At 41.6% G+C, this 20,133-nt stretch overlaps 1 protein-coding gene across 1 annotated transcript in view; it reads right to left on the reverse strand.

Annotated features, from left to right (window-relative positions):
• The window catches only part of LOC142150511 (phospholipid scramblase 2-like), a 75,929-nt gene extending 65,191 nt beyond the window's left edge, over positions 1-10,738 (reverse strand). The window contains exons 1-4 of the mRNA XM_075205708.1: positions 8,576-10,738; positions 4,382-4,506; positions 3,441-3,468; positions 434-591 (exon numbers count right to left, since the gene is read on the reverse strand). Coding sequence (XP_075061809.1) covers positions 434-591; positions 3,441-3,468; positions 4,382-4,506; positions 8,576-8,585 — 321 coding nt within the window. The 5' untranslated portion in view covers positions 8,586-10,738. The remainder of the gene's footprint in view (positions 1-433; positions 592-3,440; positions 3,469-4,381; positions 4,507-8,575) is intronic.
• Between the last annotated feature and the right edge of the window lie 9,395 nt (positions 10,739-20,133).

Raw genomic sequence — 20,133 nt, forward strand, 5'->3', positions numbered from 1 at the left:
AATTCTGACATCCTTCATACCTACAAAAAAAACCAGATTGCATACAAAAAGAAGGCAATAAAAACAGACTTACCTGAAATCCGAAGATCCAGATGTCCGATGGCACCGGCAGGCTGACAATAAGTGTTCAAACACCTGTGGGGTCCAGACATTGCCGCGTTAAATTAACATTCATCTAAGTCGCACAGACGTCAGACTGAAGTGCCAGAGCGCTGTCCATTCGGAATCACTTACTGTCAGCCTGCCGGTGCCATCAGATATATGGATGTTCGGATTTCAGGTAAGTCTGTTTTAATGTCCTTCGTTTTTTTATGGAATCGTTTTTTTGTAGTTATGAAGGATGTCGTTAATACGATTACCACTGAGTCATGAGATTAGGCCCTGAGCTTTAGTTTTTTGAGGTCATAAGGTTTATACGGAGTGAGGGACTTACATATGTTTGTCCTCCGCAGCAGTAGCACCTTGAGACCAAAGACAGCGAAAACACACCTCTCGAATAAGCATTTCTGAGCATCAGTTTCAGAACTGGTCCACAAAATTCTGTCTCCCGATGTACACGGAAGAGAGTCTGCCCAGAGTTGGTCTGAAAAACTGAATAACAGGCCAGTGAGCCTCACAACCAATCTCTGTACACTTGTGGCTCTTCCTCACAAGATGCCTATGTATTATTATTATTATTATTATTAACCTTTATTTATAGGGTGCCACATGAGGTCCACAGCACCATACAGAGGGGTAACAGCAAGACAGTACATGGTATAACGGTATAATACAGTAAACAAATAATACTGCAACTCTCAACAGAGCTACTGCAGTGCAAGGGTTATATTCAGTGCGGGTTGAACCCTGTGCCTATTAGCTAGGGCGCAACCTACAGGTTTCGAGCCACCGAAAGAGGAAGGGTCCGATACGGGCGATGTTGCGGAACTGGAAGTGACAGGATTGGGCAAGAGATTGAATTTAAGGGGAGAAGGAGAGGGAGGCGTCAAGAATGACACTCAGGCAGCATAGTTGGGGAACAGAGGAGTTAGTAGTGTTGTCAACAGTGATAGAGAGGTCGGAAGGGGAGAAGACTCTTGGTGGAGTGATGACAATGAGTTCAGTTTTGGCCATGTTAAGTTTGAGAAAGCGTAAGGACATCCAGGAGTAGATGGCGGAGAGGCAACTGGACATCCAAGAGAAGAGGGAAAGGGAGAGATCAGGAGATGAGTGGTAGAGTTGAGTGTCGATAGCAAAGAGGTGGTGCTGGAGGCTGAAGGAACTGATTAGTTCACCCAAGGAGGAGGTGTACATAGCAGGGGGAAGGGACAGAACCCTATGGGACTCCTACAGGAAGGAGGAGGAATCAGAGGTAGAAACAGAGAAGAAGCAAATGGCGGGGTAGTAGTTGAACCATGTAAGAACAGTGTCAGAAAGGCCAATGGTGCTAAGAGTGTGGAGTAGGAGAGGCTGATCCATTGTGTTAAAGGCTGCAGAAAGGTCCAGGAGGATAAGCAAGGAGGAATGGCCCCTGGATTTGGCTGAGAGAAGATCATAGGTGACTTTAGTCAAGGCAGTTTCTGTGGAGTGGAGGGTGTGGAAGCCAGATTGGAGAGGATCAAGGAGAGAGTTGTCAGAGAAGTTGACGCAGAGAAGGTTGTACACAAGCCACTCAAGTATTTTAAGGCAAAAGGTAGAAGAGAAATGAAGCAGTAGTTATTAAGTGAGATAGGATCAAGATTGGATTTTTTAAGAACGGGTGAAACAAGACCATGTTTAAAGGATGAGGGGAAGATTCCAATGGTGAGGGACAGACTGAAGAGGTAAACAAGGTGGGATCAGGCAGTGGGGGAGAGGAAGCAAAGGAAGTGAGAGGGGATGTATCCAGGGGGCAGGTTGAGGATGGAAAGGATAATATAAGAAAATGGACTTCAGCAACCGTGGTGGGGCGGAAGGAGCACAAGAGGTGGTGGCTGACGGGAGAGGAGAATGGCAGAAGAGTGAAGGATGTAGGAGATTTTGTGTCTGATAGCCTCAATTTTGGATGTGAAAAAGTAGGCAAAGTCAATGGCTGTAAGGGAGGATGGGAAGGGGCAAAGAAGTGTGTTGAAAGGGGCAAAGAAGTGTGTTGAAAGTGGCAAAAAGGTGTCTCGGATTGGAGGACTGTGAAGAGATGAGAGGCTTAAAGAATAATTGTTTTACGAGAGAGAGGGTAGAACTGTAGGATGAGATAATGAACTTGAAATGAATGAAGTCTGCCAAGGAATGAGATTTTCTCCAGTAGCATTCAGCGCTATGTGTGCAGTTTTAAAGGAACCAGGTAAATTTGGAGTGCCAAGGCTGGGGTTTAGAGCAGAGAAAGTGGACAGCAGAGGCGGGGATAGCAGAATCAAGAGCAATGGTTAGGGTGTGGTTGTAGAGGGAGTATATTATACTGGTGCTTCGTCAAGGGGAGTCCCTGAAGTGGACCGGAAGCATCTCCCTTCTCATGCCTTATAAAAACTACCATAGATATCTGTGTATGCATTTTGTACACTTTACAAGCCAAATAATATTACATCTACCAATATGGCCAATAATGTAGACATAAATTACATTTCAGTATTTCAAAAACTAACTCCGATCATGGTGCTGCCTGCAAAACAGACAGCTGCCTCAGGTTACTTCATTGTAGACACACCCCCAGGCAATAGTTTAAACAACACAAATTCTGATATGATTAATATTAATATTTATTACTAACAAATCCATTTAAGAGACTGACCTCGGGAACCTGGGGAAGAACAGTGCTTTGCCGAGCCCCATAGAAAAGATTGGGAAAGGAAGCGACAATGGTATGCAAGCGCCACCCTTGCACATGCTCAGAAGAGGCCACCATTGAGAGCAGAGCGGAGGCTACAGAGGGAAGCCGGGGCTTCATGCGGGAGGTGAGCTGGCATTGCTGGGTTCCCTTCACCTCTGGGCCTTGTAGCGATCCACCACTCTGAGGACCTCTACTTGTAATTAAGACCCTGGACTACTCAGGGCCGGCATCCAGGGGGCCCTTGACAGAGCTCAGCAGAATTATTGATCGGGACAGGGGCGGGGAGGCTGAGCTCTGTCACTGCAGTCCTCCTTCTCTGGCGCTCAGTAATCTCCTTACTGAGGAGATCTCGCTAGAGTGTCACGAGATCTCCTCAGTAAGCAGCTTACAGCGTGCCGCGGAAGGAGGACTGCAGTGACAGGAGAAGGTAATCGCTTGGGGGGGGCAGTCGGCTAACAGAGGGGCCAGTCTGCTAACAAGGGAGGCCTCACGGGGAAATGGGGGCCCCCTTAGCCCAGGGGCCTCCATTCCGTTAATCCGGCCCTGGGACTACTCGAGCTGGTGATAGCAACTCCCTGACCTTTGTCTGCTTGACCATTTAAAGTATCTTCTAGTCTATACTTATAAAGTAAATACTCTCTTTACTACATTTTCTTACCTTTTTTATCCAATATAACTTCCTCCACCTACAAATATAGGAACAAATGTTGATGTAAATCAGTTTTCCTTTTATTTGTCCCTAATAGGCATGCTACAGCTAAGGGGCAGCGATGTAAATATGCGTATTGCCATCAAGTGTCAGTTAAGAAGCTTGACATTAACGAGGTTAAATCTGTGTCTGAAATGTGGAATATGGGGATTAGTGCAGTTATTTGCCCCCTCTCAGCTGTAAAATACCTATTAGTTCAAAGATTAGGAGATTTCACTTCGATAAAACAAGGGAAGCGAAACAAACAACTGCTTCATATCAATTACTGTAAATTCCTCCAACAGAATGACCTACACAGTCTCCTAGTTCCTCTTTTATAGAGTGTCTTCTGTAGATTGTCCAATAATAATTTTGAGATTATTAGTAAATTGAGCTTCCTAGATATCTCTATAACATTAACAAATGTATTTTGACCACTGACTTGACCACCGACTCTTATTTTATATGGCATGTTGTTTAATAGATAATCATTTGTTTAAAAAAAACATTTATATACACTCTATCAACCATTAATGACCATATTTTTTCTCCTTTACTTTGCAATGCTGTTTAGCTCTTACTTATATAGTAATGTTTCTTATGTCTTAATGTTTCCCCTTTTATATCATCTATCTTAATCCAAAGGTCTAAATGCAGATTTTGCCATAGAAAATCAGAAAAGAAAATGGGTACAGCCAGAAACATTATTAAGGAGGACACTGCCATTTATTGCGTGCTCTACCATGTAGGCCTTCCCATAACAGAATTGTATTTACCCACAAAACCAATCCATGCCAACCCTCCTCACCCACACTGACCATCTGTGACCTAATTTCTTCCCAAGGTGTAAAAATGCTTCCTGCCAAGTAATGAACAGGGTTCTATGACATACAGACTGTGAGATTTCTTACCTCTACAAGGCACTCAAGTCCTGGGGGCACCACAGCGGTGGGTTTGCACAGCTTTTCCTGGTAAGCTGATGTTGACTTAATTTGACATTGAGGTTGGGTTTGGATGGGTTCAAGGTCACAGTGCCCTGAAAATTCAGAAAGAAACACATTATATAAAAAAAATTATTCACAAGAACATATAAAATAATGCTGGGTATAGGTTTTTAGGTTATAAAGAGAGCCCTGGGACAAATGAAGATTTGGGCACGTGAGACATGACTGAGCTGATAATAAGTGGGTGAAAGTTAAGTTTAAATCTTAAGGGATTGGTTGAAGTTGTTTCAAGGGTGGACTTAGGATAATGGCAGGTTTAAGCATAGCACACAGGTGTGGTATTTAGAAGAGGTAGTTTGAACACTGACAGCATATATACATTTGTTCTCCTGTTCAGCAATGACAGATATTGAGGATGCATTGGTCCAGCTGAGATTAGGACAGAGAATAGCGGAATGGAGGAGGAAAATGCAATAGGCATGACCCTCCGAGGCATGGGGAAAATGGGTTAAGGGACCCATCTTACGGAATACTAGGAACTTTCTGACTCAGCCAAAGGTAGTCTATATGTGTGCTTTGATGGAAGACTTGGAACCCACCTTAAACAGAAGATTAAGGAAAAGATCTGGAGGGTTGAATATGTGGACATATTTTATTTTCTTTCTTTGGAATGCTTTACCTTTGTGTAGGGAGGGAGGAGCATAGAATCTACGAGGACAGGAAACGTTACAGAATGATCCCCAGGCATTTGAGAATTGGTCAGTGAAATTGGGGAGAGAAGATCAGAAAACGGCTTTGCTGTTTTAAGCTACATGGATGCCATCAGTGAGGCCTATTGAGCAACGGGGGACCAAGCCTGGCTGCAATATAGCAAACAAATTAGGTTAGGAAAAGGGTCCTGCCCAGGCAGAGCCGGATTAAGGGTGGGCACAGGAGGCATGTGCCGCGGGCCCCCCTCTCTCAGGGCCCCCCTAACTGAGAACAGTTGCAGTTTTTTGCAATTAAAAAAAAGTGGCAGTTGCAGAGCATGTGTGCATAAGACCTGCAGCTAATCTGTCCCCCCTTTTACCTTATGGGTGTTAGTGTCTGTGGGAGGCTATTGATATAACATAGAGAGTCATGGAGGTATTGCTGTAATGTCTAGAGTCATGGGGGTATTGCTGTAATATAGAGAGTCATGGGGTATTGCTGTAATGTAGAGGATTGGGATGAGGTATTGCTGTAATGTGGAGTGGTGGGGCTATTTCTGTAATGTGGAGTGGTGGGGCTATTGCAGTAATGTGGAGTGGTGGGAGTATTGCTGTAATGTGGAGTGGTGGGGCTGTTGCTGCAATGTGGAGTGGTGGGAGTATTGCAGTAATGTGGAGTGGTGGGAGTATTGCTGTAATGTGTAGTGGTGGGAGTATTGCTGTAATGTGGAGTGGTGGGGCTGTTGCTGCAATGTGGAGTGATGGGGCTATGGCAGTAATGTGGAGTGGTGGGAGTATTGCTGTAATGTGGAGTGGTGGGAGTATTGCTGTAATGTGTAGTAGTGGGAGTATTGCTGTAATGTGGAGTGGTGGGGCTGTTGCAGCAATGTGGAGTGGTGGGGCTATTGCAGTAATGTGGAGTGGTGGGAGTATTGCTGTAATGTGGAGTGGTAGGGTATTGCTGTAATGTGTAGTGGTGGGGGTATTGCTGTAATGTGGAGTGGTGGGGTTATTGCTGTAATTGGTGGGCAGTAAAGCAGATTGCTGTAATGTTGAAGGTGGGGTGTAGAGCTGTAATATAGGGGATGGTATTGCTATACTGTGGGTCAAAGCTAATTATTTAATGGCAGGTGCTTTTAATTTATTTGTGAAGGGACCTTTAATTTAAATTAATACTGGGATGGTTTGAGGCTATTAATTAAATGCGGAGCTGAGTTTAGGGAGAAGGGCTATTTATTAAATGTAAATATAAATTATTTAATGCCGGGGGTGGTTGTGGAAAATGGTTATATTTGTTAAACGTAAATGTTGTTAATTTATTGCTGGGGATGTTTGGAGGGAGGGAAATAGGTTTATTTATTAAATGGGAATACTATTAATTAATGTCAGGGCTGGTTTGTGGGAAATCGATCTGTTTATTAAATGTGAATACTTTAATATATTTTAATGTTGGGGCCTCATTATTAAATGTGGGTGCTATTGATTTAACGCAGGGGGTGGTTGGAGTTCTATAAATTACATGTACATATTTTTTCAAAATAGGGACCCCAACATCCCAGGATCCAGACAAGCAGCAACCAAAGACGCCAGCAGCTACAGTTGGTGTAAGTGACAAGAGCAGGTAGGAGAGAGCAGGACAATGTCAACTGTCCTGAATCTGGTGGGGCAGTCCTGAATTTAGATCACTGTCTCACTTAGTCAGGATTTGGTCTGACTACAAGGATAGTTGGGACGTATGTCTGGCTTCACATTGTACTGCTCGTGGGGGCAGAGCTGTGTGCACCTAACAGTAGTACACACAGTATTGCCTGTGTATTTGTCTAAAATTTGTCTAAAATGATAACCATATTACATCATAGGGGCCCCCCTGTCTTAAGTGCCCCAGGTCCCCCAGAGCCTCTGTGCCCAGGTTTGATTTGGAAAAAGCAGTTTATCAGGATGAAAATTGCTTTTTTTCCAGGGTCGGCCGGTGCCTCAAGGCTTGAAGGGACATCGGCTGGGGCCATAAAAGGCACATAATGGATGTTCAATGAAGGTCAATTTAGGTGAGATCTTGCATAAGTTCAGACATGAATGTTCAAGCTTCAGTAGGGCATCCACTTGAAAAGTGTGTCAAGGAAGCAAAACAGGGCAGGCATGTGGAACCTATTGGAAATGGTGACTGTTATGGCCACCAGTGCGGCATAAACTCATAGAACAGGTAGAAGAGGTGTTCACCTTTAGCAGCCGCCTTTCCCGTAGAGACTGGTTATGCTCACAGGTACTCGAATGCCCCCATGTCTTATGTTCAGAGTAGTAGCACACGGTGTAGCGGCAGGCCAGATATCAGCTGACTGGACAGAGCACCAGAGAAGATGTCAGGTACATGCAAAAAGGTCAGGGTCACAGGCAGTGGTTCAGAGTCTGGGTACAGGCAAAAGATCGGGCTCACAGTCAGTTGTTCAGAATCCGGGTACAAGCAAAGGTCTGGGTCACAGGCAGTGGTTCAGAGTCTGGGTACAGGCAAAAGGTCACACACAGGTAATCAATCCAAGGTTTCAACACCAAACACCAAACACCAAACACCAAACAGGAGCAGGCAGCAGTACTGGAACAGAACGTTATAACTGGCAGTGAGGCTCAGACCTCAGTGCCTTAAATAGTACTAAAAGCCAATCAGGACAGAGGAGGACAGGGCTGACAATCAGCCTCAGGAGGCTGCTAATTAATTACTAGCTAAAACTGGCATAGGTAATAACATAAACCAGGAAGCATGTATAAAAATATAAATGAACCAAATTAAATCATATGAGAGCTCCCCCTGGAGTTGGAGGATGTCCCTACACCCTCCTACATCTGTGCCACAAGGATAATCCCAAAGAATAATAACAGAGCATAGAAACTAGAGAACGCGCCCGGATGCTAGATCACACCAGGATGCGGCGTACCGTCGCGGCTCGTGACAGTGACAGAATCGCTTTTGGAAGAAGGGTTTTCAGAGGGTTTAAATATTCCATATGGAATACGGAACTGAAAAACTAATAAGGAACTTGGTCTGGGGGTGAAAGGATGGTCCATTTGATCACACCCTTCTGAAAGACCATCATATTTCCTCTTAAGGTATTGTCTTTAAGGGGGAGATTCAATTCAGTGTGAGGTGCCGCCGAACACTGCCTCGATGTTTGGATGCACATATTGCTGCCAATTAGGGTAAGGAATCTTCACTCATTTTTCTTTGCACCTCTATACACCAAGAGCAAATACGAGAGTAGATTTCAGACACAGCATCACCTCGATGTGTCTTCGTGCATGGTTGTGCTAAATTGAATCTCCTCCCAAGAGACATTTGATGAAATGTGAAGAAATTATATCAGAATTCAATTAGTATAGGTGATAATATAATACACACCATTTATAAAGCCATTAATCTGAGAGCTTTATAGATACAATCAACTGTTATATATATAAAACGTTTGAAGAGTCAAGTTGTTACCTGAATCCATGGTTGTCCGACAACAGGTGCTGGATTATATTCCCTTATGTAAAAGAGATAAAAACAAACAGGAAATAGCAGTTGTTGATGATTGTGTTATTATCAGCCACAAACTACTGTAAATGCTCATGTAAATCACAATGCTGCTCCTGTTACTAGGTATGTACGGATAGCTGCACAGTGCCACTTCTCTGATTCTGTAAACTGGATGTAATTCTCAGTTTCTATCCTTCCTCTGCCTACATGTACATATAGCTGCACAGTGCCACTTCTCTGATTCTGTAAACTGGATGTAATTCTCAGTTTCTATCCTTCCTCTGCCTGTATGTACAGCTGCACAGTGCTACTTCTCTGATTCTGTAAACTGGATGTAATTCTCAGTTTCTATCCTTCCTCTGCCAGCATGTACAGCTGCACAGCGCTACTTCTCTGATTCTGTAAACTGGATATTATTCTCAGTTTCTGTCCTTCCTCTGCCTACATGTACATATAGCTGCACAGTGCCACTTCTCTGATTCTGTAAACTGGTTGTAATTCTCAGTTTCTATCCTTCCTCTGCCTGTATGTACAGCTGCACAGTGCCACTTCTCTGATTCTGTAAACTGGATGTAATTCTCAGTTTCTATCCTTCCTCTGCCTGCATGTACATACAGCTGCACAGTGCTACTTCTCTGATTCTGTAAACTGGATGTAATTCTCAGTTTCTATCCTTCCTCTGCCTGCATGTGCAGCTGCACAGTGCTACTTCTCTGATTCTGTAAACTGGATGTAATTCTCAGTTTCTATCCTTCCTCTGCCTACATGTACAGCTGCACAGTGCTACTTTTCTGAATCTGTAAACTGGATGTAATTCTAAGTTTCTATTCTTCCTCTGCCTGCATGTACAGCTGCACAGTGCTACTTCTCTGATTCTGTAAACTGGATGTAATTCTCAGTTTCTATCCTTCCTCTGCCGGCATGTACAGCTGCACAGTGCTACTTTTCTGAATCTGTAAACTGGATGTAATTCTCAGTCTATCCTTCCTCTGCCTACATGTACATATAGCTGCACAGTGCCACTTCTCTGATTCTGTAAACTGGATGTAATTCTCAGTTTCTATCCTTCCTCTGCCTACATGTACATATAGCTGCACAGTGCCACTTCTCTGATTCTGTAAACTGTTTGTAATTCTCAGTTTCTATCCTTCCTCTGCCTGTATGTACAGCTGCACAGTGCCACTTCTCTGATTCTGTAAACTGGATGTAATTCTCAGTTTCTATCCTTCCTCTGCCTGCATGTACATACAGCTGCACAGTGCTACTTCTCTGATTCTGTAAACTGGATGTAATTCTCAGTTTCTATCCTTCCTCTGCCTGCATATACATACAGCTGCACAGTGCTACTTCTCTGATTCTGTAAACTGGATGTAATTCTCAGTTTCTATCCTTCCTCTGCCTGCATGTACAGCTGCACAGTGCTACTTCTCTGATTCTGTAAACTGGATGTAATTCTCAGTTTCTATCCTTCCTCTGCCTGCATGTACAGCTGCACAGTGCTACTTCTCTGATTCCGAATGTTGGGGAAACGGGTGCTTACATGAAACTAGAATATATACGGTGAAATATAAAGAAACCCTTTCACTGGCAAAAAGAAAAACATTTTTGCAAGCAACAGGGTTTTTCTCCATTTGATAAATAGCTCTTAAGAGCCTGGTAAAAAGTACATCCAAGTACTCTAGAGAACTAGACAAAAACATGTCAGCTTTTGGGATTGCCCTGACCTTTCAAAGTGAACACTGTTATCAATTATGTTAAAGTAATTTTTCCTCCGTTTTTGACTCTCGCTAATGGATGTAAAATTGAAAGTTATGGATTTCAATGTGAAACCCCTATATGCCCCCCAAAAAATAATAGATATTCGTTAATTTCCAATTAAAACTATGACGTGCGAAACCATGAAGATGGATCTGGCGGTAGACACGTAAGTCACTCTGATATGGAAGGGATTAAGCTGGCCAACAGAGATTGGGCAGCGACTGAAGTAAATACAAATATGATCAGTACATCGCTACGTAATATGGTGGGGCCATATAAATATAATAATAAATAATACAGGGCCTGATTCATTAAGGATCTTAACTTGAGAAACTTCTTATTTCAGTCTCCTGGACAAAACCATGTTACAATGCAAGGGGTGCAAATTAGTATTTTGTTTTGCACATAAGTTAAATACTGACTGTTTTTTTCATGTAGCACACAAATACTTGATAGCTTATTTGTACACTGAAATTTAAAGTTGATATTTGTGTGCTACATGAAAAAAACAGTCAGTATTTAACTTATGTGCAAAACAAAATACTAATTTGCACCCCTTGCATTGTAACATGGTTTTGTCCAGGGGACTGAAATAAGATAACTCTTCATTTAAGATCCTTAATGAATCAGGCCCACGGTTTTCAAGTTCCGCTTTTCTTCTGCTATACTGCAGGATGCTATTCTGCACTGTACTTGTGCATTCACAATTTACGTGAGTTTACAGTCTATGAGTACAGTTGGCTTCAGCGATTGGTTCTTTCTACTGTGTGGGGTAGGTTTTTTTGGCAACACTAATGCTGACACCAGTTAGAGCGACTTGACAATTCCGATGACTATGAAGGCCACTAGTAGTAACTCTTTGCCGCTTTCATAGTCATCGGAATTGTCACGTCGCTCTAACTTGTGTCGGCATTAGTTTTGCCAAAAAAATGACTACCACTGGTAAGGTCATTGGGAAAGGACTGAGAAGAGTTGAGGCCAAATTTTGCCAGTGAAATGAGAAAAATGTTGGGGCCAAATGCACAACAAGACAAATATTTCACAGAATGGTTTTGAAAGTGTCTCTCATGTCTAATAACCATCTCTGCTGGAAGAATATTATTATGTAATAAGACAGAAGTGCATTTCAGACATCACATGTACTTACAAACTGTTCCTAGGGACGGTGCCACACATGGAACAGACGAAAGAGAAAAAAAGGATGGATTGACAGAGCACTCCTATCCAAAACTGGATCAAGGTTAATATCAATACGTATCGGGCAAACTGCCTTTATTAATATTCATAGAAAAAACATATCTATCCAAATGATGTAATTAAACCTCATTGGTAAAAAGTGAAATATTAAAATAAAGAAAAGATATTGGTGAGAAGAGAAAATAGTAGTGTAGTAAAAACATAGGATAGTGGAGCCAGATAGGGAAACAGGGAGTATATGTTGACTCGCTACAAATCGGTATAGTCACCCTTAATTCCACAATTAGAAATAAATTGGAACAGATAGAGGACTAATGAAAATATTCCCTTATAGGAGTGGAAGAGCATAAGGAAAAAGTTCCTATGGATATAATGTGTATTGACTGATGATATCAAAAAATATATCAGAATGTAATGGGACAAAAATACTATTGATCCCAAAAAATCTTGTTCATTACTGTTATCTAATATGGTTCAATACACTTGAAAAACATTGGATCTAATCCATAATCTTCCAAAATAATATATGTACAACGCATCAAGAGACTGGTGGGAAAAAGATATGTTTAAATATATATATTTTATTGTTGTTATATTAATCCCACATTCAGTATTGTCACCATGTAATAGAAATAACTGGGTCTATGGTACTGGAGAATCAAAACAGCGTTTAAATGAAAGATATTGCCCACTAGATTTGAGTCATTATAGCTCTCACTGAATAGCCTGGAACTAAGTACTAAGGAGGGATATACTGTGTGTGCGTATCATCCCCACAATGGAAAGTATATCCGTTGATGGTAGCGATTACCCTATATTCCCTACTAAATGATATAAATAACGCTATTGTGCATTAGATATAGACCACATAGTTGGTAATAACACAAGCGCTCGCGGCATCACCGCGAAACACTGGCTCCACTTCCGGGTAGGACGTCAGTGTTGACGTCAATTACCCACAAGCTCGGTGCCACACATGGAAGGTTAATCCCTGGAATTTATACATACAAAGGGTAGAAGTGCAGTAAATGATATAATCCAATCAATCTAACCTGCACTAGTTCCATGACATCTTATTGTTATTTCCCCCACCCCCAAGACTTGAACATTCTCCAGACAGTGGTACCTGGAGAAAACTATTTTAGCTGAACCTCATCTCAGTTAAGGAGCAAAGGTGAATCGCATTTATCAGTTAGTCAGGAAATGGAAGAGATAGGGAAAGAAATGAGTCAGAAAAGAGCAGTCCCTTTAATATATTCTAGTAGAGGTATCATGTAACGTGGCACTGGTGACACTTGTTGTTATATTGTTGTTACAGTGTGTGAGTGATTCGGAGATAGGATCAGTTAGCATATGAAAGACAGATGGATACATAAATACCTGCAGGAAGAGAAACGACAAAGATCTTTTGCTTCTGACTCCCAGCTCTCTGTCTAAAGAAACAATGCAATAAATACTGAGATTATTCTGTGTCTCCTACTATAACCACTCCCTGAATAATTAACTCCCCCTTTAACTACACAGTCACTCATTGCATTACGCCCTCCATTGTCTGCTCTGTTTCTCGTCTATACACAATAAAGTGTTATCTCATCAAATTACTTGTACAACTTGCAGAACTCATATATCATAACACCCCAGTTGTGGAATGATTCCAAGCATCACAGTGCAGGCTTCATTACAGCGAGAGTTACAAAACTCCATTATAAAGTAGATCTAAGTGAAACCTGTTAAATGTAAAGGCGAACCAGTCATTCAATAGCTGCCAACTTTAGGATGAAATATGCAGAGACGCCTTTCTGGGAAATATATAACTGACATGGGAAATGATAATAACCAGTACTTCAGTGCATAATTTTGTGGTGTGGTTATGCAAATTAATGTGTGTGACTATATTCTGAAAGGAATAAAAATACCCATTCACAAAATGCTTGTCTATACTCCCAGAATGTCCGATAGACTCCTGAATTTCGGGGAGTCCTCCCAGATTCCCGGGAGAGATGGCTACCCTCACGCATCCCCTCCAATTCTCTAGTGGAGTAGGTGGGGCTATAATGACACGATTCACTGCAAATCTGCAGGACGACGAACATCTGTTCAGAAGGCAGCAGAGACATGGTTAATATTTATATTATATATAAGTAAGGATTGGGCATTCTTATTGATGCAACTCACATCATCATGTTCCTCCCACTGTGGCATAGTGTGTACTGCATCATCATATCGCAGCGGGCATAGCGTGATGACACAGATTATGTCACTGCTATGGGTTCCGCTCATCATTTCTCATCGCGGTATCACGGAGATTTCCAAATTCTCTCAGGAGTCCAGTAGATTCCCCACTATATAGGGAGTCTTCTGACAATCTCTGAGAGTTCGCAGGAATGGATATTGGGTAAGGGGCACTAACAGTGGTAAGGGCAGTGTAAGAACTATATAGAAGCATAAGAAGATGCATATCTAATAACCGCACGGGAGACAATTTGGGGAGAGAAGGGGCTTCCACTGGTAAATAAATATGCAACATGGCCCCTAAGTGTATGTTTCCCCTGCATAATGCACATTAAACAAAAGAAAAGCGTGAGTTTAGGGGACAATTCAATTAGAAGTAAATTAGCTGAAGTACCCAGCGTTGCCCGTATTTATATCTTCAAGTTATTAATTTATCAATGAGTTGGATATAACTGTCAACATTTTAAAAATAATTAGCAGCTTAGCAGCTCTTCCAAAACACCCATTAGGTGGCTTCCTAGAGTCATTTTATTTTTATATTAAATGTTATCCAAATCCATTCAGTTGAAGGCCCAGAACAGGCTACCGGGTCAAAGTTCTGGCCAGCGTATACCAACGGGAGGTGGGGCCGGGACCTCAACCCTAATATGTCTTCTGCAATCCAATGTTACCAGTATGTGAAGTTTTTGTCCAAATCCATCCAGTGGAAGGTTCAGAACAGTCTCCCTGGGTAAGAGATCTGCCCAACATACACCATCGGGAAGTGCAACCAGGATCCTAACCCCCTGTCCAGGATCCAACTGAACCACCTCGCGTTAGTTTTATCCCAATCAGTGCACGGGCGTCGAACATATTCGCCTACAAAAAATAAACTTCTTCTTTTACATATATATATATAGATTATTTCCTTCTTCTTGCCAGAGTGAGAGTTCTAACATGAATGATACGGATAGTCTCCGTTTCTCTAACTATTTCACAAACTGAGTCTGCACACCATTACCCCAGGTTTTGGAAGTAAAACAATTAAGTCATTGATTGAAAGAAAACAGTTCTGGATTATTTAAGGAAGACCTTGGTGACCCACACTTACCTTGTCTTTGAAAAAGTTTGAGTCAAACGAAACGCGTTGACACCAGGCAGCAAGAATCAATACTGACACCTGATGCTTTACGATATAGAATTCATCCACCCGAGAAGCAGATGTGGTCCTGATTTCACAGCTAAATCCACTGTAGCCACCGGGCAGTAAATCTTACCTTCCATTCATTCATATAATTTGGCTAGACCTGATGATACGAGTAATCTGCGAGTGTGAACTGTGCTAATACTCCTACCCGGTCTCTGCCGGCTGCCGGCCAAGAGCACCTGAGGAGTCCCAACGTGAAAACAGATAATCAGAATCGTTTCAGGATATTTGACCATCTCTTATAAACTTTGGGAAAAGGATAAAACCGCTTTAGTGAATTTCAATACATCTGCATTTTTTCAGGACGAAGTGGGTGGATTTATGTTACAGATTGATTAGATGTGAGACTGGTCTCAGTATATATATCATTTTAAGTATACGTTATTTTTTAGACCATACATTATTTATATTATATTGTTGTATTGTTAATAAATTGCATGTATGACTTATACTATTCCCAGATACCTAGGTTGTTTTTCCCGTAGTAAGGTATATTTTGCACACATATTTAGAAGATTTTCTTGTCAAATTGCAATTAGTGCTATATTACTAACAGGTGACATTGTTTTTTTTCCCTGTGCAACCTTTTGGGACTTGATATGCCACATATGTATTGGATGTATCCTGCAGTGTATTGTCTGTTAGAGTAGAGAGCACCTAGACCCGTATTCATCACCAGACGTATTTTCACATCCGCCCTAAGTTTAGTGGACAATCCAATCTAAAAATAATGAGAATATTTTGTAGAAAAACTATAAAATAGACTAGTGACAAATCACAAAAAATGTATTAAAAAAAAATAAAAAAAAGACTTAGGCAGCTGTAAAACGTAAGTTAAAGAAACAACAAATTAATTTTCACAGCGCTCTAAAATTTATTTGAATGACTCAAATGTATAGGGTAGCTAAAAAATAATCTATTCATTACAATTATTTTTTTATATATTAGGCTCTAAAATATTCCACAAAACATACACTTATAAAAAGTTTACATTAATCCACTTTATATAAAACATCTAACAAAACTGGTAAGTAATATTCTTTTAATACCTTTTAAATTTGTATATTTGTATACCCCAAAAGAATACCTTCAGCTGGAGTAATTACATATAAGAGTGTCCTCCCTTGAAAAAGGGGAACTTTCTATATTACCAAATATACATATGAATCTATTCTGTTATATAGATCAATCGCTTCATTAAAGCACCAAAATCTATAGTGAGGTGTAAATTTAAAGGTATTAAAACACAACGGGTGTTAGCGGAGGAGATACCAAAGGAGAAACTGATCTGTTTTGTTTCATTATACTTATTTGTGATATTTAAATTCAACTAGCGCAGGAATAACAAACACTGATGCACATGTTTTGTGCAGAGCGGATAGGATAATTCTACGTGGAGGCCACCGAGATTGATTTCCACCGCTAAGAGGACTTTAAAATTGCTCGGTTGGAGACTCCCGTCCCAGGAGATGGGTAATTAATAAGCACCTGATGTTGCAATGATATACGGAGACCAGGAGATTGTGTTATAATATCTTATGCAGCAAATTTACATCTGACTTTATACTTTAGTGTCGGATACTGTCGTCCCAGGATTGAGATAATTAATTAATCAGCTGATATTCTATCTGAGATCATGGAATTGTATTTACTAAATGTACATCTTACTGTGGACTTCAGTGTCAAAGACTGCCCTCCCAGGATGTGGGTTATGAACAAGCAGTTGATGGTTTACTAGGACATGGAGACTGTGTTTTAATACCTGGCGAATCTGGAATCAGCATCAGGAAGTTCTAAAGTACCTACTGTGGAAAATACCAAATAAGAGACTCCTTGCTCTTGGACTTTTTAAGGAATAGCTGTTTTATTTTCAGCATAAAACAGCACATCATAAACAAAAAGGTTCTCCTCACCTCCTTCCTCCCTGTATTCTCTTGCACTTGATCTCTTCCACTGTCTCCTCTCATGCCTGCTGTCTGTTTTCCCTCCATTTAGTATGTAAGCTCCTACAAGCAGAGCCCTCCTCCCTTCTGTCTCAATTCCATTTCTTCTTCTCTGACGTCCAGTACATGCAGTGCCTGGAGCTTTTGGAGTCTTGGTTCTACTTGTTTTGCTCTGTCTTACCCTCTACTGTTCTGGTCTACTGTTTCTTTTTGTATTTGTACTGCGCTGCGGAAACCTTGTATATAAATAAATATTAATAATAATATTAAATAATAATAATAAAAAAAAGCTGTGATGCTTAATGACTGCAAAACCACCTCCACCTTGGGACGATGGGACTCCCAGTCCTGACTATAGATGACTAGGTCATCAAGGTAAGCAGTGGCGTATTCCTGGTGAGGCTTCAACAGTTTGTCCATTGCCCACTGGAACGTGTCTGGCGCCCCATGCAGGCCAAATAGCAATACCTTGTACTGAAACAGCGCTCCAGGTGTCCAAAAGGCTGTTTTGGGTTTGACAGAGGCAGTGAGTGGTATATGCCAGTACCCTTTTGTCAAATCTAGGGTAGATAAATATTGACTACTGGCCAAGTTCTCCACTACCTCATCTTCCCAGGGCATTGGATATGTGTTAAACCTAGACACCTTATTCAACTTTGTAAAATCATTACATGTCACACGCCGGTCCCATAGCTAGGTGCCGGCGTTGTGACTTTCCCTTTAAGAACTATGATTGTGCTTGCTTCTGCTTCAGAGACATTACTTTTTCGCAGGTGTTCCTTGCTACCTTGATTGGGACCTCCTCCCAAAGCTTATTGCTTCTAGAGTACTATTTTAACCTCCTGTGATTATGGACTCATTGCCTGTTCTTTGTGTTACTCACGCTGCAGTGGGTTCTGGCTGTATACCTGGACTTTCCGTTGTTCATTACCTGTTCTCTGGATATTACCTGCTGCCGAAGTTACCTGTTATCGTTACTCTTCATTGGCTCCGCTGTATTCCTCTCTGTGGTTCATCTACAAGCTGGTTACTTTCTGTATCTATCTGCACACTGAACTATTTCGTGAGTTGTCTACTACACCTGTGCTTATATCTGTTGGCTCAAGTACCATTCTATCCGGCTGTCTATATTGCTGCACTACGATATTGAACTACAATCAAGTTGTTTGTCATCTGTAGTTCTACGTCTGACACTGCTTATTATTACTCTGTTGTTTACTTATTGCTGAACTTTTACTATGAACTGTTTGCCGAGCCTGTAGCCATTTCTTCAGCTCAAGTTGTGTGCTCCTGTTCAGCTGCTGCCTATTGTAGTGAACTCACCCTGTACCTGTGAACCGGATCACCTGTGACCTGTAGTTCCACGCACGGTTCAGATACTCTTCACCTCGCTGTTACTTCTTGGCAACATCTTATTGCATGTCTCTATCTAGTCTACACCCAAGTCTTTGGATTTCGTATAACGTTTACTGTTCCGCTAGATAAGAACTATTGTGATACCCGTAACCACGTGCTAGTTGAACCATATTATCATTCCGGATCAGCCAAGGTCTACATACTATTCTAATTGGACTTTAGCTGTATCAGTGATTCACGTTCATCTGCTGTGTGTTTCCTATTGGATCCAAGTGTTCTATTTATCATCTCTGCGTTGAACTGTTATATTGCTTATTTCATGCTGTTGTCAACGGCTACCAACTATGAAGTAACATCTGTGATTATTCCTGTAATCTGATGAACTGCCGTATGCTCAGCTCTGCTGAGATGTATATATATATATTTATATTTTAATTCCTGTTGTATCATCATTAATATACTACGCTGCAACACTATCATCATCTCCTGTGTTATTGTTATCCGGGATGCTTACGAGTTAAGAACTTTAACCTGTGATTACCATCACTCTGCATACCATCGTGCTCTATCTCCACCATCCTCTACTGATACCATCTAAAATAGAGGCAGGGGATCCACAAATTATTCTGAGCCATGACATTACAGAAGCGAATTGCCCCTGATGGCTTTAGCACAAGGACTATGGGTTTATTCCACTCGCTGGTGGACTCCTCCACTACCCCAAGTTGCAGCCATTCTTGCCTCTGGTGTTCTATATGGCGGCTAATTAACTATAACTACTGATTGGGGGGACAATCTAGTGTTTAATTATCTTGGTGTACCCTGGAATAGTTGTAAAAATGTCCGTATTCCAAGCTACCATCGCTAATGCTTGACGTCTCTAACACGGTGTCAGGGAAGACTCCACAGGGATTATGCAGTCTTCGGTTTTTACTGTTCCCAATATTAATGTCAGGATTTCCTCCACCCACGCTTTAACAGGTTTTTGTGACATGCTTGGTTTTTCCGTCGTCTACCAAGCTGTCATAGCCGGTAATTTATTTCCTATGGGCTCTATTACCTCATAAGGGCCTTGTCAATGCACATACAACTTGCTTTCTTGAGTCGGAACTAGGATAAGCATCTTGTCTCCTGGGTTAAAGGTGCGTAAGGTGGCTCGGGTATCATAACCCTTCTTTTGCTGTCCCTGTGCTTCCGTCAGCTGTTGTTTTACCAACGGACCAATACGTTGTAGTCGATCAAACTAGGCCACAAACTGTAGTATATTTGGCCCTTTGGGGCCCTGCTGTTCCCACCATTCTTTTAGGATGTCCAGAACTCCGCGGATTGTCTCCCAAACAGAAGCTCAAAGGGACTGAACCCAGTTGATGCCTGAGGCACCTCTCTTATCGCAAGCATAAGATGTTTGCAATATGTCGGGACCCCGCAGGTTAAGTGTTTAAACACTTAACCCGACATTGCCACTTTAAATTAAGTTTAATAGAAGTCGCGATGACAGTAAACTGTAGTGCCAGACAGGTCTTCATTCGAAATCACTTGCTGTCAGCATTCTGCGTCATCGGTGCTGTACACAGTCGCTTTTCAGGTAAGTCTATTAATATTGACATCGCTTTTTAATACTTTCGGGTTTTTTTGTAGGTCAGGTGGGTTTCGGATTTTTCGCAACCGAAAAACCGTACCCCACCCTAGCAACTTACATAACTCCTTCATTAATCCTGACATGAAAAGAGTTCCCTGATCCATTAGGATTTCTTTTAGGATTCCAATTGAGTGTACAGTAATAGTAACTTTTTTGAAATAGTGCTCGATTTAATGTTCCTTATCGGAATTGCCTCAGGGAATCGTGTAGC

This window comes from Mixophyes fleayi, chromosome 4, assembly GCF_038048845.1.
Source record: "Mixophyes fleayi isolate aMixFle1 chromosome 4, aMixFle1.hap1, whole genome shotgun sequence".
In the NCBI taxonomy this organism is placed as follows: domain Eukaryota; kingdom Metazoa; phylum Chordata; class Amphibia; order Anura; family Limnodynastidae; genus Mixophyes; species Mixophyes fleayi.